Source organism: Girardinichthys multiradiatus, chromosome 3, assembly GCF_021462225.1.
Source record: "Girardinichthys multiradiatus isolate DD_20200921_A chromosome 3, DD_fGirMul_XY1, whole genome shotgun sequence".
NCBI classification, from domain to species: domain Eukaryota; kingdom Metazoa; phylum Chordata; class Actinopteri; order Cyprinodontiformes; family Goodeidae; genus Girardinichthys; species Girardinichthys multiradiatus.
Genome location: NC_061796.1, coordinates 16,976,502 through 16,994,820, shown reverse-complemented (window position 1 = coordinate 16,994,820; position 18,319 = coordinate 16,976,502). Strand labels below are relative to the sequence as shown.

Genomic DNA, 18,319 nt, shown 5'->3' with positions numbered 1-18,319 from the left:
CCATGATCAGTAAACCATTTACCAGTGGTTTTGGCACTGTGAGCAGGTGCCAGGTCGTGCTGAAAAATGAAATCTTCATCTCCATAAAGCTTTTCAGCAGATGGAAGCATGAAGTGCTCCAAAATCTCCTGATAGCTAGCTGCATTGACCCTGCCCTTGATAAAACACAGTGGACCAATACCAGCAGCTGACACGGCACCCCAGACCATCACTGACTGTGGGTACTTGACACTGGACTTCTGGCATTTTGGCATTTCCTTCTCCCCAGTCTTCCTCCAGACTCTGGCACCTTGAGTACCGCATGACATGCAGAATTTGCTTTCATCCGAAAAAAGTACTTTGGACCACTGAGCAACAGTCCAGTGCTGCTTCTCTGTAGCCCAGGTCAGGCGCTTCTGCCGCTGTTTCTGGTTCAAAAAGTGGCTTGACCTGGGGAATGCGGCACCTGTAGCCCATTTTCTGCAAACGCCTGTGCACGGTGGCTCTGGATGTTTCTACTCCAGACTCAGTCCACTGCTTCCGCAGGTCCACCAAGGTCTGGAATCGGCCCTTCTCCACAATCTTCCTCAGGGTCCGGTCACCTCTTCTCGTTGTGCAGCGTTTTCTGACACACCTTTTCCTTCCCACAGACTTCCCACTGAGGTGCCTTGATAAGGCACTCTGGGAACAGCCTATTCGTTCAGAAATTTCCCTTTTAATGATATGCTAATTTTGTGAGATAGGAATTTTGGGTTTTCATGAGCTGTATGCCAAAATCATCCGTATTAAGACAATAAAAGACCTGAAATATTTCAGTTAGTGTGCAATGAATCTAAAATATATGAATGTTAAATTTTCATCATGACATTATGGAAAATAATGAACTTTATCACAATACGCTAATATTTTGAGAAGGACCTGTATAATATAATATAATATAATATAATATAACATAATATAATATAATATAATATAATATAATATAATATAATATAATATAATATAATATAATATAATATAATATAATACAATATAATATAATATAATATAATATAATATAATATAATATAATATAATATAATATAACATAATATAATATAATATAATATAATATAATATAATATAATATAATATAATATAATATAATATAATATAATATAATACAATATAATATAATATAATATAATATAATATAATATAATAGTTGTTGAAATGTTGCTACTATGATGTGGTTTTCAGTCAGGTTTTATTGCTGCTTGTTTTGCAGCTACATAACTCCAGAATTTTTAGGATGCTGATTTTCCTTTCAGAAAAAAAGTTTTTTTCAAAAAATCTGTGTCTGAGATTCTGATCAAAAATGTTGAAATAATGATGCCTTGCCAGCAGGTGATAATATAAACAATAACAAAATCCAAGTTTAAAATGAAAATTTGGCTAAAACATTGCAAGTCCAACTATTTGACAAAAAAATTATAGCCTTTATTTTCCTTGACACTGTTTAGAGTTTTCTTTGTCGTTAACTGATTACATTTACAAATTTTTGAAAACAGAGTCAGGACAGAGTGAAAGATGCTCAATATAGTTCCACTTACGTTTTGGTTTTCAGCCACAGATTGCCATTTGGATTTAGTTCTGGACTTAGACTTGTCCATTCTAAAATAGGCTTTAAAATGAACAATTCTCTCACTGTATGTTTACAGTCATTGTCTTACTGGAGTTTGAATCCCCACCCCCATTCTTAGTGTTTTGCAGCCTCTAACAGGTTTTCTTTCAGCTTCACCCTGGATTAAGGGCCATTCACTTTCCTATTAACTCTACCACCTTCCCTGTGCCTGCCAAAGAACATTTTCACAGCATGGTGCTGCCACCATGTTTCTTTGTGATGAGCAGTATTAGTTTTTTGCTGCATTAAGACTAAAACATTTGATTCTGGTTTCATCTGTTTTCTCTCAGTAATGGTTTTCTTCCCACCAGTTTTTCATAAATAAGAAATTTGTGGAGTTCATGGATAATAGTTGTCCTGTCGACACATTCTCCCACCTGTGCATAGATCAACTGTGAATGAATTGTGATTAATACTCTCCTTTTTCAGGCTGTCATAATGACTGTCAGATAGCCTCACTCTTTCTGCTTTCAGATGATTGATTAAGCAGTGTTCTGTCAAATGTTTATATCTCCATAGAATGATGCTATTTGTTTTACATTGTTCTCTAACACAACTTTGAGGCCTTCACAGACCAGCTGTATTTATACTGAGATCAAACTACTGACAGGTAGACTTCATATTTTATTACGGTGATTTCTTACTTCACTTAGTCGCACTGTATTTTATCAGGGGCATGAATGCTTTTGAAAGGCTCTGTAAATTGCAGCAGTGATTTGCAATGTAGAAATGAACAAATCAATTGCAATGGCAAGTAAGTGATAAACCTTTTTTCTAATATTTTTTAGTTCAGTTATTTTCCAGGAGTGAAGTAAGATCATATGGACAAGGTGCAGGATAGTTAATGAGGCAAGGAGCATGTTTAAAAACCTGTTAAATCTTACTTAATCTCAGTTTTTTTCTATCTGTGTGCAGGTACTCTGTGGCTCACCCTAAAGTAATAATCTTTCCTGGTGCTAGACTGTTTAAAGGCAAGGAATAATGCCTTTTCTCCACCACGGATTTATGTTTAAGTGGAGTTGTTTTTTTGTTTTTGTGGTTTTATTTTTTTTGCAGAGCCTTCCTCCACCTACGGTTTATTAAAACTACATCCAGGAATATTTTTATCTTTCTTATCTGTTGTAGTGTTGACGAATACCCTATTATGCATGCTGAGACACTGATGTTGATTGAAATGCCAGGTGCAAGCCTTGTAGTGATTTATGGAATATAGACATTTCTAATATAAAATGCAAATTTTTATAATTAGAACAAATGCTTATTTTGGATTTATTTTTCCTTGATGCAGTGGCCTACTGTTTTAGCTTAACCTTTGAACCTCCGGCTTTTTAGCCATGTAAGTCCAGCTCAGCGTCTCATTTTCATCAGAATGAAAACCTTTTCAGGACCACTGTGGTTCTCCTGAGCCAGTAAATCTTTACTAGTGTCACTGTGGCCATGCACAAAATATCTGGGTATTTCAAAATCAAGGGGATGGATACACAGTTTGGGAATAGCGAGAAGCACACTAAGATGGTATCTTGTTGGCACCATATTAGGTTGTGTACAGTCAGAGTGATAATGAAAAATATTGAATCAAACACTCTATAAACTGTTTTGTAGGTAGAATTCTGCCTGCTGGCAGCCCCTGATGAGCTGTTTTCTTATTGACTCAGTCGTGCCTCTGTACAGCTTGCAGTGCCTGATAAATCATTAGCTGAAAGGTCATGTATATGAGGCTCTGATAAAACCTCTTGCTTTGGGAATAATTTACATGGAAGCAATTTTTATCAACTGATATTTAAAACTGCATAACTTAACAACAAACTGCCGCTTTTAATAACATTTGAACTCCAGGAATATGGAAAATAATGGGTGACCTTTTGGCATTATATGTTTCTATATCGAGAATGATAATGTGTCACTGACTTCAGAATAGGAGGTTAAACCATCCCTGATGTGAGTGACAGGCCCTTTGAGCATAGCCAGGCAACAGATTTTTTAAATTGGATAGGAGAATGGGCATTGGATAGCAATTCTTATTCATTTGGCATTACCATTGTTGTTACTGCATTTTAAAGATTCTACAAATCTTAAAGGTATGTAATATTGCATATCTGCCATGGTGCTCAATGGTGTAGGAAGACATGTTCCCTTAGGTAAATAACCCTTAAACATTCAATACTGTAGCATACATGATTTGATCTCCAGTTAAGCAAGGTTGTCACAGATTTTTGTAACATGTAGAAAAATTCTGCATCACACTGGACAAATCGCAGAGATCCAGAAGTTTCTGGCACAGCTTATCCGAGTACTAAGGCTTATGTCCTTCATCAGGGTCATTACAAACAGGGTCAGAATCCTGTTTGTAGAAATCAGCTCGGACTTCTACACCATCAACCCAGATATCCTCAATCAAAAGCAAACCCAGCTCACAGTGCTTCCTCCACCTGTCAGTGGATCACCAGCTTCCTGACTGACCGGGAGAAGCAGGCAGGGCTGGAAAGCATCTACCGCCTGCTCAAGATCCATCAACACAAGCACCCCCCTATGGGTGTATTCTCTCCCCACTCCTCTTCTCCCTGTACACAAACAATTCCACTTTCACAGACCCGTCTGTGAAACTCCTGAAGTTTGCAAATGACACCACTGTTATTGGCCTGATTCGGGACATCAACAACAGTGTGTCAAATGCTGACCACTTCCGGTTCCAGGGAATCACCCTTTCTCTGGACCTGAGGTGGTCCTGAGGCCCAGCAGAAAATTTACTTCTTGTGGAAACTCAGGAAGTACAATCTTCCACATGAGCTGCAGATCATCTCCTACACTGCCATCATTCAGTCTGTCCTGTGTTTGTCCATCTCAATGTGGTTTGCCTCATTCAAAAAAACAGGACAGGTCCAAACTGCAACAAACAATCAGGTCTGCAGAGAGGACCATCAGGGCTGACCTTCCCTCCATCCAGGACTTGTACAGGTCATGGGTCAGGAAAAGGGTAGCTAACACCTCTGTCGATCCCTCATATCCTGGACACGAACCGTTTAGACCATTTCCTTTAGGTCGACGCTACAGAGCACAAATGACAAAAACAAGCCACTACAGAGACAGTTTTTCCCCAGAGTCTCTCTCTGTGGAACATTAAACACCTTAATAAATAAGCAACCTGCCATGTATATGTGTAAGTTTAGTATATATATACATATATAGAAAACTGCAAACAGACATAAAGCACTAGGATTTCTTTGATCAGACTCCCAGCACAGGACTTCAAGTCAGATCCATGTTAGCCCATCTATAGGAAAACATCAGATGTGTCCCTGGATCCTTTTTGGAAATGTAAAGCCCATGACAATTTTAGAACAGTGTGAAATTTGTGGCCTAATGATGAGTTATTAGGCTCCAAAGATCTTTAAAAGAACAAGGGTGTGTAAAGGATTACACCAATCATGATCTGACTTATTCACATTAAGTATTATCTTTTCAGGAGTGGTAAATTTCTGAAATCACATGTGGAAAATGAATTTTCTTAAGCATATTAGTGATGTAAAAACAATTAGAGTCTTCTATTTTGAACAGATAGGTGTAATGACGTAACTCGGGTCAACGTAAATGTTACACACACGTCAACATTGTTTGTGCTGCCTTTTCATTAGGCCCCTGATGGTTTTTAGAAGATGAATTTGTGTATAGTCAGGTCACCACATGCTGAGTGTCTCCAAAGTGAAGCTATCAGCCATAATGACTGATTGCTTAGAGTAGCTCTGTGGCTGATTCATGGCAGAGTCTTGGAGGATTCAGCTGCTGCAATGACTGCTTGCAATGGCTCAGAATTGGTGTAGGTGTGAAGAGCTAAAATGGAAGACAGCTTGCTGCATGAAACACTGAGATGTAATAATGGTACACTGTCTACAATGAGATGTAATTACTGTTTATTATTGACAAAATATGCAAAATATTCAAACAATCCATCAAGCAGCAAGAGCAGAGAAAAACTACAAACGTGCAAATAACTCCAGTTAGAAACATAGTTTGGGCCCATATTACAAAAGCTTCTTTTTTGATGGAACTTGCCTGCAGAACACAAAATATCTCCAATAACATGTGTTTGGTATTTGTCAAAAGTGAAATGAAGTTTTAACAGACAGATAAATAACAGAATGTGCAACAACCTGTGAGGTACTTTAAAAAACCACATACTTTTAACAACTTTTTTGTTTCTATGTAATCTCATCCATTCTACTTTAGAAATTAGCTTTCACCCACTGGATTGAAACAGTTTAAACAAAAGGTCAAAACAAGCTTTTTAAGCACATTTAAATATACAGTACTCATGAAATTCACATTGCACGACACAAAAAATTTCAAATAACTTTACAATATTGACAAAAAACAGCTGATTATTATAAAGCAGGTTCTTTTCATTAGGTCTACATTAATTCCCTCATAGGAACCTTTTACATGCAGAAACTGCAAGGTTCATTTTTTTACCGTTGTTTGCTGAGTTTATGCTGTTGTCAGTGAAAATTTGTAGTTTTTACCAAACATGGGGTCAAAAATTGGGACTCAATTTGTGGGGTTACAGAGCCTCATTGTTCTTCACAGACTTCACCAAAGTTCTTCAGCATGATGAAATAAGATATGGTATGATCGCCAAAATGATGCAACATATTGTTAATGTCAGTGGGTTGTGATAGTGACTTTAGTTCACACTAAAAAGCTAATTTGTTCACTTAATGTATTGCCAATACGATAAATTCAATATAGACAGGTAATATTGAATGGCATTAAAATACTGAATGGGACTTTTACCATCCAGATTTAACTGTTTGTTGACGATTGATATTGTTGTCTTTATTTTCCTGATTTGGTCATTTTTAGTATATAATTACTGCTACAAACCTACTTTTACTTTCTGACTGTTCAAGCTGAAATTTCTTTGACTTTACACTAGTAAGCTAGGTTAACCCATAACACAACCATGCTTTGTTAAATTAAAGTGGTTTAGATGGTCCATATTTGACCCAGGCCTGTGATACAATAACTGCCAATTTGGCACATTTTTAACTCAGTGGCTTTTCAAGTGTTCAAAGAGACTATTATGCTTTTCATTTTCACAACTAATGAAAACGCAGCATTTAATATTTGGACATTGCATAGGACCAATTAAAAAAATAAAATATTTAACAAAGAAATGTGGGGTTATTTAAAGGTATGTTTAATACCTGCTCAAAGGTTGCTATTTTCCATATGCACTTTTAATCTGATAAACTTTATTAAATATGACTGGAAATGCCCTAAAGGTTTCATCAAGTCAGCATTATAATATATTGTTGCTATCTTTTTACACATAAAGGAACAGCATCCACCTGCATCTCAGAAGTATGTTTCTCCCTTATTCTAACACACTGCTCACTGACCTTCACAGGCTCTCTGCAGTGACCGCACATATTGGTCCTCTTCACGGCAACCAAATTAACACCACGGCTTTGGTGTGTCTGTCACATTAGATGACTAATTGAACAACTCCCTGCAGAAATCATTAGCATTCAGGTGATTCTAAATTGACACAGCATGCAGCTTTAAGTGAGTGTCTAATATATCTGTCTCTTTCTGTGCCAAGGCCATCTATAAAGGTCATGTAATTCAACATCTGCGTTTTGCCTCTAGAAGCAAAATTAAATTGTCATGCTGGTGTGCATTTGGATGAATTTGGATTACATGGCTTCAGGTAGGGACAGGGATACACAAAGAGGAAGGAATTTTGTAACACTAATAAAATCCCAGGAGAATACAGGTTGTAAAATGAAACATTAAGGCAACACAGTTTAGATAATACTAACTTCATGACATGATCAGGAAATCAGAAACTTGGATTCTTGGTAGAGTACTGGTGAAAAGTATACAAATGCTCCCCATGAATCTCTTTGACTGCTGTCCTTTATGAATGCTTTAAACTGTTTTTTTCATGAGCGTAATGATCATTAAGCAAAATTCAATGCATTTAAAATCAAGAATAGGTGGCACAAGTTTGAATTTATTCCAGAATTCCTACAAGATTATACAATTTAAATTTGACATAAAACTTAGACATATACTGTATGTACATCCAGACTAATTTTTGGTTAAATTTCCCTTAGCAAATTACACAGAAATGAGACACCTTTTGTGGCCACCCACAAGTCCTTAGTGTGGTTCTGGTTGGATGTTTGACCAGTAAGTTTTACGTTGCTGCAGACTGAGAGCATTCTGAAAGAGGAAGAAATCCCTGCTGCAAAACAAACAGGCAACTTGAAGCATGGCAAAAACTTTTTTGGCATCCAAATGGACAAAATAATTCCTGGAGAAAGCGTTACAAGACAAAGAGTGAAGACTGTTTGGCCGCAATAACAATAAATATGTTGAGCAGCTTCAAACCTAAAACAAAACTCTACAAACTGTCATGCATGGTGGAGGTAATATTATGCTGAGAGTTTGTTTTGCTGCCAGTAGTTTGGAATAATAAAGATTGATTCCTCCAAATTCCTTAACGTTACCTAAGCTCAACCGCTAAATTGTTGAAACCTGGAGGTAATTGGCATGCTTTAACAGGATAACTATTCTAAACACATCAAAACAATTTTGGGGAAAGATAAAGCAGGGAATCATTAATATTCTCGTATGGCCCTGATTTCAGCCTAGTTAAAAAACGAATGGACAGTCCGTGCAAGGTCGGTCTGTGCCAAGAAACCAACAGATTTAAATAAATTCCACCAATGCTGCCAAAATATCCAGCCAGTATTAACGAAGAAGCTTGCTGACGCCTATGATAAGAGATGAGTTTTCTTCTATTTGCTCACGATCATTTACCCTAATATTAGTAGGGAATGTGTGTATATATCTGAGCTACGTTTACCACAATAAGAAAATTTTAAACTTCATAATTATACTAAGAGAAATGTTTGATACTCCATTTTTAATACTGCAGAAAGTAGTTATATCCATGAGGGAAGCACGTACCTCGGATTTGGTTGTGCTGTTAATTGGAAAATGTTTTTTTTTTTAAGTGGTAAACAAGGATCTGGTCTATGCAAATGTATTGAGCAGAAGTATTCAGCAGGGGTTGGGTTTCTGTGCAGCTGTACTGTTGCTGTGCAAAGTTGTGTGCCAACTGCTCCGTTTTTATCGATTTGTTTTTTTTAGGATACATTTTTTTTGGTTACCCTTATCTGAACCTATATGTGTATTTTTGTCCATATGTAGATGGCAAAAAAAACCCAAAGAAAAACGGCAAAAATATAAATTTGTGCAGCCAATTGTTTTAAAAATTATTTACCCTTTCTTGTGTGATCATTCCACTCTAGTGGCCTTTATCTTCACATTTTTTAAAAAGTGAGTTGACAGGTAATAGGGTGGAGCGAGGGGAGAGGACATGCAGTAAACAATAACACTGGGACTCAAACCCGCAACAGCCTGCAATGATTACTAAGGCCTCTGGAAATACTTGCGCCACCATCGCCATGCCCAGATCATTCCACTCTTGTAAGGACAAGTCAAACACATCCTCAAAGACCAAAAGTAGATAGGAATTTCATATCCCTGGTAAGTGCCTTTCCTAGTGTATGTTCCTCTGTTTGATGCACTACAGCTCAAGCTATATCAGCTGTTTAGACAGAACATTTAACTGTTACATACTTGGACTAAATCTTATGTATCAAAAACTAGTAAAAAAAGCCATTTACCTTCAGCCAGCTAAAGATTTGGGGTATTCATTACATTAACCCCCAGAAGAACCTCACATTTCAAAATTCCCATCCTCAACAAAGCTAGCTTATTTCCAGTCCTTGTTTAAAAATAGTATCGTTTCAACTTTGATAAATATTCTTCAAAGGGGTCAGTAAGAAAGTTAAAACACCACAACTACTGATTAGCCAATACACCTTTTGCCATATTTTAGCCCTGTGTTTCTATCTCATTAGATCAGTGAACTGTGTATTTGATGGGAATTGCTTTTTGTTTTTTTTTAATAAAATAGCAGCAAGGAAGCCTTAGTGGCAGTGGTGGTTCCCACAACTTTATCTAATGTGCAAAGTATGTAAATGTTCTTTCAGTCAAAAATATGTGATTCTGGCTGAGTGAATCAAGGACTGTTTTCAGAGATTTGTGTAGCAGTAGTAGTAGTTGGCCATTTGGGAGCAGTGGAGATTATTTTAATCAGATATATAACAAATATCCATCAAATATCTGACGCTTTACTTGGTAAATCCTCCCATGTGTGCACAGTATTAGTATTTCATTCTCTGCAATCTGATGCTGATTAATACCACTCAATAGGGGGAATGAGATTTTTTGCTGTAACTGTAAGACTGAACAAGCAGTCATTTTATCTAGATTTTTATAGAAAGGTCCCTGGTCCCATACAATCACCACCATAGTCATATCAATCCATTCCAATAAGATGAATGGCAGATTAGGATAAATTGGTAACCTGCTTTAACCAAACTGGTCATGTCACACTAAATTCTCCAGACACAGGCGTATTCTCTAAATATCTATTTCAAAGAGAAAGTTGCTGCTCAGTTGTTTGCAGCAATACATTTTTTGGTTCAAATTCCAGCCTTTTCTGTGGGAAATTTGCTTGTTCTCCTTGTGCATGTGTTCTTCCTCACACATTCCTAAAACATAAATGTTGGGTCAATGGCCTCTCTGAATCACCCTTAGGTAAGAATGTATGTATGCATGTTTGTTTCTCATGTATCCTTTCATATCCATATGTTGCCTATTTTGGATTACTCATAATTGTTCTCTTAATTTATTTTGTGCCCACAGAAAATTACAGCAAACTGACTTTTGGCAAACAATACCTTTGAACAAAATATTTACAAGAGAAAGAACCTAAGCTGGACATGACAGGTAGCCTTTCAACTAAACTCACACTATGGCAGTTGAAGTCTGATATCCACTTTAGGTGCAAAGTTTGTCTCTACTCAGGCATTCACATCACTGCCAGAAAGTGAGGCCTTGACATATTTCATCTTTTTGGCACTCTGTAGAATTCCGTCAGGCAGGTACTGATCGGATGGTGAATGCAGCTCGTCCATTTCTGTCGTGAAGTGGTCTGGACTTTCCCCATTGGACGTGTCCTTGATGACGCTGTAGGTGAGCGCCACGCTGTAGGACGCAGGCTTCTCCATGCGCTGAGGACCGCAGTGGCACAGCTTCTTGAAAGCGGTGCGGAACTTCTGCGACATGGCGTTGTAGATCACAGGATTGATGGCACTATTTAGGTAGATGCAGAGACGACAGAAGAGCAGGAACCAGGTGTCCAGGTAGGCTTTGTCTAGGAAGGAGTTGACCACCACTAAGGTACGGTAGGGCATCCAGAGTAAAGCGAACAGGATTACAACCACTGCAAGCATCTTCGTCACCTGTTCAAACATCAGTAAGTCAACATCAGTTAAAAAGGCCAGGGAGATAACAACAAACAACATTTTACCCAATATATCTGTTCATTAAATGTGTAATTTTTCAATAAGTGATCTCTTTATACACAGTGGATCAACATGAAATGCTGTTCTGTACAGTGCTGGGCAAAAGTATTCATAGCCCTTCAACTTTGTTAAACTTTGTCTTGGTACAACAACAAACGTCAAGATATTTGAGGGGGTTGTTTGTGAAAGACCAACAAAGAGTAGCGCATAGTGAAGTGGAGGGAAAAAAGACTAATCGCTTGCACAATTTGTTAAAAATAGGAATCTAAAGCCACCAATTGTTTTTCAACTCACCTTTACATCCATCCATCACCCAGTCAAAGAATATGGTGCAACTGTAAACCTACCAAGACATGGCTGTCTACATAAACTGACAGGGAGGGCAAGGAGAGAGTTAATCAGAGGAGCAGCCAATAGGCCCATAGTAACTCTGGTGGGGCTGAAGTCCACAGACCATGTGAGACAATCTGTTGAATTGATAATAATGCACTCCACAAATGTGGTTTGTAAGGAAAGCTAGGAAGAAGAAAGTCATTGTTTCTTGAAAGTCGCAAAAAGCCCCATTTAAAGTTTGCTAAAAGCTATGCAGGGACACGGCAAGTACAACAAAGGAAGTGCTCCAGTCAAATGGACCAAAATTTTACTTTTAAGCCTACATGCAAAAGGTGGTATAAAACTAACCCTGCACATAACTATGAAAAGTTTTCTACTGTGAAACATGGTGGTGCCAGCATCATGCTGTTGGAAGTGTTTTCTTCAGCAGGGAAAGGGAACCTGGTCAAAGTTGATAGGAAGATGGGCGGAGCTAAATAAAGGGGGAAAACATGTTAGGGCCTGGAAAACACCTTGGACTGGTGTGGCATTTAACCTTCCAGCAGAACAAAGGCCCTTAACAAGGCTACAATAAAATTGTTTAGATAAAAACATGTTTTTTTTGTGTTTCAGAATGGCCAAGTCAATACCTAAATCTAATTGAGAATCTATGTCAAGACTTGGAAACTGCTGTTTACAGATGCTCTCAGTCCTCTCTGAATGAGCTTGAGCTACACTAAATTCCCAAGAATACTCAATCACCCATCCATATCAGTAATTTCAGGTTTTCAGATAACTTGCATAGCCACATATAATAAGTCCAGCACCTATGCAGGAACACTGCTTCTACAAACATTTGTGAAAGAATGAGTAGCTCTAAAAAGCCCATTACTGTGAAAGCATGTCAACTGTGCAAAAGTCCTGTTGTGAAATTTATTTAGTACTAAATATTCCACAGTAAGATGTTAGAGGTATTAAACCGAATTGGAAGCAAATGGGAACTTAGTCTTGATTAGGGACCCTAAGCAAAATCAAAGAGTCGGATCAGCAGATGCTTAGGCACAAAGTATGCAGAGGTCACCAACTGCAGTTTCAACAAGTACAAATCTCCACACATCATGTGGCCGTCTAATTAGCTCCAAAGCAGTTCTATGAGACCTTCATGGAATTGGTTTCTTTGGCCGAGTAGCTGCATTTAAGCCTTACATCACCAAGGACAATGTGAAGCGTCAAATGCAATGGTGTAAAGTCAAGCTCACACTGAAGCAGTGAAGCAGTGAATGTGTTTTCTGAAGTAAAGAATCATGCTTTTCTGCCTGGCAATTCAATAAAAGAATTTGGATTTGACAATGCCAGGTAACTGGCCTGACTGCATTGTGTCGAGTCCTGTCCTTAACCAGATAAAACAACATCGGTGTTTGACCTCATAATGTGCTTCTTAAACAATGGTCCAAAATTTAATGGAGACACTTCCTGACTTGGGCTGCACTGTGGAACAGTTGGTAGCACTGTTGCCTTGCAGCAAAAAGGTCCTGGTTCGACTCAATGAAGTTTGCATGTTCTCCCTGTGCATAAGTGGGTTCTCTCCGACTACTCCGGCTTCCTCCCACAGTCCAAAAACATGAATGTTAGGTTAGTTGGTCTCTCTACGTTTCCCTTAGGTGTGACTGTGTTTGTGTCTGTGTTGCCCTGTGATGGACTGGCGACCTGTCCATGGTGTACCCTGCCTCCCACCCATTGACTGTTGGAGATAGGCACCAGCACCCCCGCGACCCATTATGGAATAAGCGGTAGAAAATGACCGACTGACTGACCTTCCCAAATAACTTGAAGTTGTACCTGCAAAGGGTGGGCCGCTATCATACCCTATGAATTAGGAATGCAATGTCACGTTCTATGTGTGTAAAGGCAGGGGAGCAAATGCTTTTGCCAGTATATTTTAAAAAGAAGAATGGCCAAAAATATCCAGTCTCTAGATGTGCAAAGTTGGTGGAAACAATGCAAAAAACTTGCAACTGTATGAAGCCATATTGGGGCCATACAGTTTGTTCAAACGAAAAAAATTTGAACCTGAAAAATAAAAGTTTGTTCAATAGAAAAACATTTGAACCGGAAACATTATTTTGAACCTCCCCCACTTTGCCGATCGAAGACGTGAGTTTAACACGTAACCAAAAACCACGGAGTTTCAAGGAGACGCAACTTTCCCTCCTTGCTTGATTCTGGTCGACTGCTGACGGTCAGATCAGATTTTTCTTTTTTGCCAAGGAGGCCAAAAGACTGAGATTGACTACTTTATTGGAGTATCAGCAGACGCGTGGAACTCTTCACCCACCCCTTTTTTTTTATTGTTGTTTTCTGAGGCTGCCGAGCCTCGCAAGATTGTGCTTTTACTGTGCGAACACCTACGTGCATGTGTGCTGTGAAACTGGACTGCTATAATAACCTTATGGTGAAAATCAACCATTTTGTTTGTCTTCAACTTTACTGCTTACTGGCTTGCTGCCAAAAGTTTTATTATCTTTTGTCCTCTGGGTTTACAGCCTTGCTGGGAGGAAGGTTTATGAGTGCCTGCATCTCACTGAGCTACACTTTCTGGCGGGCTGCGCTCCCAAAGCTTCATTCAACACCGTATTCTTGTGTCATATTATCACTTTTGCCATAACTGCTGGTTGATTCCATACACACCCACTGCTGTTTTGCTTTATTTTGTTTAGTTAGATATTTTACCCTTTTGTGTAGAACTTTGCATGTTTGATTAGGTGAAGATTATTGAATCGGAATAGCGAGGTGGATCAGGCGGTTGATTCAATAAAGATTCACGTAGATAAAGAGAAGTCGTTTGTGTTTATTTTGTGCAAGAGTGATTTGTCAGTCAAAATAAGGTTAAAGTTCCCCACGTTTCGGCTGAAACGGTTGATTAAACAGTGACATCTCTGGTAATAGTTATCAATTATTACTGAGTATTTAACGGTTGTAAATATCAAAGGCATTGAGCCACAGTTGAAACACCAGAAGACATCTCTGGTTTCGATTCATAAATGAGGATTTTTGGTTAAGAAATACATTTTCTGAAATTATGATTTTTAATTATAATTATTGATAAATATTAATTAATCAATAATCATAATCCCAACAACTTCAGCCTGTGAAGTGAACCGCCGTTTTATATATATAAATCTCCATTTGTGTCTGGCATCCAGCAGAGAGCTGCGCAGTGCATCTCTCTGCTATATAGAGAGGCAGTCAGACCTCTCGAGTTCCTACAGTCGTTGGTCCCCAGAAGCCATCACACTCTGCTTGGTCCCCAGAAGCCATCACACTGACTCTTAAAGGAACGACTCTCAAATACTTTCTAACTTTTAGATCCTTTTATCTAAATTAGGCAGAGGAATGATTACAGAGATCAGTGCTGAGGTTCCCGTCTCGGACCGTTGCTGTCTGTGAAAGGATGAGGAAGAGCCTCGATAGAAGGTCACATGTAGTTTTATATCTGGTTCTCCGATGCAATGGATGTTCCCTCCCTCAGTGTTTATCAGTAGACTATGTGTCACCACTGTGGTGTCTATCTGGCAGGTTGTGTAGTAGTGGGTGTCCATCCTTAATCTAAGTGTGCTGCTGCATTCTAATAAAACCATTTACAGCCTGCTCCACCATCAAACCCAGTGCCCCAGCCTCAGGTCATTCATGACAAACCTTGGGCCATTTATCTTGTAATGTATGTCGATGAGCAGTCTTATCCTATTCTAACAAAAAGGAAACATACAGAACTTATGCTTTATATCATTATGGTATAAGTGGGAAAAACAGCTATGAGTCATTTAAATAAAGGTTATCCCTAACAGGTTGATATGGCATTGTTTAGGGCACAATGGTCCAGCAAAATATCAGCGCCCCAGAAACTGTCGCCTCATGCGTACTTGAAGTTGCGCTCGCCCTGCGTCTGTGCAGGGCGGTGGGCCGGTGGTTCACGGGTTGAAGTGCCCGTGGACCCTAAACATTCACAAAATAAGAAATGCCTTGTCCCTATATATGCTATATTTATATGCTATATATACAGTACAGACCAAAGGTTTGGACACACCTTCTCATTCAAAGAGTTTTCTTTATTTTCATGACTATGAATATTGTAGCTTCACACTGAAGGCATCAAAACTATGAATTAACACATGTGGAATTATATACTGAACAAAGAAGTGTGCAACAACTGAAAATATGTCCTATATTCTAGGTTCTTCAAAGTACCCACCTTTTGCTTTGATTACTGCTCCGCACACTCTTGGCATTCTGTTGATGAGCTTCAAGAGGTAGTCACCTAAAATGGTTTTCACTTCACAGGTGTGCCCTGTCAGGTTTAATAAGTGGGATTTCAAGCCTTATAAATGGGGCTGGGACCATCAGTTGTGTTGTGCGGGAGGTGGATACAGTACACAACTAATAGTCCTACTGAATAGACTGTTAGAAGTTGTATTATAGCAAGAAAAAAGCAGCTCAGTAAAGAAAAAAGAGTGGCCATCATTACTTTAAGAAATGAAGGTCAGTCAGTCCAAACAATTGGGAAAACTTTGAAAGTGTACCTAAGTGCAGTCGCGAAAACCATCAAGCGCTACAAAGAAACTGGCTTACATGAGGACCGCCTCAGGAAAGGAAGACCAAGAGTCACCTCTGCTGCGGACGATGAGTTCATCCGAGTCACCAGCCTCAGAAATCACAAGTTGACAGCAGCTCAGATTAGAGAACAGGTCAATGCCACACAGAGTTCTAGCAGCAGACACATCTCTAGAACAACTGTTAAGAGGAGACTGTGTGAATCAGGACTTCATGGTAAAATAGCTGCTAGGAAACCACTGCTGAGGACAGGCAACAAGCAGAAGAGACTTGTTTGGGCTAAAGAACACAAGGAATGGACATTAGACCAGTGGAAATCTGTGCTTTGGTCTGATGAGTCCAAGTTTGAGATATTTTGTTCCAACCACCGTGTCTTTGTGCGGCGCAGAAGAGGTGAACGGATGGACTCTACATGCCTGGTTCCCACCGTGAAGCATGGAGGAGGAGGTATGATGGTGTGGGGGTGATTTGCTGGTGACACTGTTGGGGATTTATTCAAAATTGAAGTCATACTGAACCGGCGTGACTATCACAGGATCTTGCAGCGGCATGCTATTCCATCCTGTTTGCGTTTAGTTGGACCATCATTTATTTTTCAACAGGACAATGACCCCAAACACACCTCCAGGCTGTGTAAGGGCTATTTGACCATGAAGGAGAGTGATGGGGTAATGCGCATATATATATGTTGGGACCCACAGCCATGGATTTCAACATTAAACTCCGGTACGGACCTTTCTGGAACTTTCAAAATAAAGTGCATTAACCTTCTTCCGGCACAGCCAGGAAACGGGATAACTGCGGACTTCCTGTGACGCCACTACCCAAATAAAAGCACAGCTGTTGCTACAGTCGCCCTCTCTTCCACACGGCCTTTCAGAGGGACTGGATAGGTGAGGAAAGCGCACTGTTGTCTCTTGGCTGGCAAACAGACATAAACTCTTCAAATGGATCCAAGGATGTCATACAATCATCGATCATATGCAAAGTTAAGTACGAATGAAATACTGTCTGTGTATCCGGTATTTTCATTCATGAACAGGGGTATTAAGGTACAAGCATTGCTTGACTGTGTCTCCGAGCCCTGTTGGAGCAACCGGTGTTTGAGAGAAACCCCCTGCAAAGACGCGGTCTCCCAGTCTGGAAGGAAAACAGCAGAGACCGCAGCGGACAGGACGGATCGCCCAGCTACAGCTCCGGAGCTAACCCTTTTGTTCAGAGAGCGAACGCACCTTCTGATTGTGAGAAGCTGAGGAGGTTAGCGGGAAGCTAACCCTTTGTTCACTGTGGATACCTTCTTCGAACTTCGCCCTTGGACAACGTTTCCTCACCACGGTTCATGAGGTTAGGTGTTTTGGGCAGAGACAGATTAACAGGTGGGATGAAATGATCTGAACGTTTTCATTCTATGAAGTTTGTTTTTGTTGTTGTGATGGAAATTCTTTCAGTAGGCATTCCACAGAGTATGACCTTTGGTTTACCTCACTCCAGTGAACATCTGTGTTAGAGGAGGAAGCTGTAAAAGCCATTATCAGAAGTTTAATGGTTAAGGGCATTTGTTACGGTGATGCCTCGGGGAGAGTAGATGGTTGTTCCTAGGTGACCTTGTCACCTATGAACCCGAGAAGGGTCTAGGGTCGTAAAACACAGACTCTTTGAAGTTGAGATAACACTGTCATTTTCTGGTATAAATACTGTGTGTAAATGGTGTTCGGGGCTCTGTTCAACTGACTTGCTTGGTGACAGAGTCATTCAAACGCTGAATGCCTTTGAATAAAACTTATAAAGACAAAGTCCGGATTTTTTCTTCAACAATTTTAGCGTCACGAACAGGATCTAACGTGCCAGAGGAGACTGCAGGAGGGGGACACGGACGCCTGGCCAGCCTGGAGACGTTGTCCTCAGTCCACCTCCATATTACGGTAGTGGAGTCCGGGTGCCCGCCTGCGGCTTCTGGCCGATTGGATCCGAACTAATTTTCTACAAATATATCTGGGTGAGAAGTTGCTCTGTATGATATAATGTATATTATTTTTTTTATTACACATTAACCATCATCTCCTAATTAATTAATTAGGTTCTGGAGTTGCGAGAGGAAGGACATCAGCTGAGTGCCACGTCACCCTGTAGAGGTATACAGGGAGGTTGTTATTGGAAACGGTAACAAAAAAGCAGAACAAAGGGTTTTGCGGGTGGTTTTTTGCATTTTTCTACACCTCATAAAGGAGAAAAGCCAGACGGCAGACGTGCCGCTGAACGGGTAAAAAGGAAAAAAATGGGTTCCGGAACCTCAAAGGCATCAGGGTTGTCT

The 18,319-nt window shown here is 39.5% G+C and overlaps 1 protein-coding gene across 1 annotated transcript in view; it reads right to left on the bottom strand.

The window, feature by feature from the left end:
• Positions 1–5,543: 5,543 nt before the first annotated feature.
• Positions 5,544–18,319, bottom strand: part of trhra (thyrotropin-releasing hormone receptor a) — a 34,540-nt gene continuing 21,764 nt past the window's right edge. Inside the window, exon 2 of the mRNA XM_047358199.1 lies at positions 5,544–11,025. Coding sequence (XP_047214155.1) covers positions 10,585–11,025 — 441 coding nt within the window. The 3' untranslated portion in view covers positions 5,544–10,584. The remainder of the gene's footprint in view (positions 11,026–18,319) is intronic.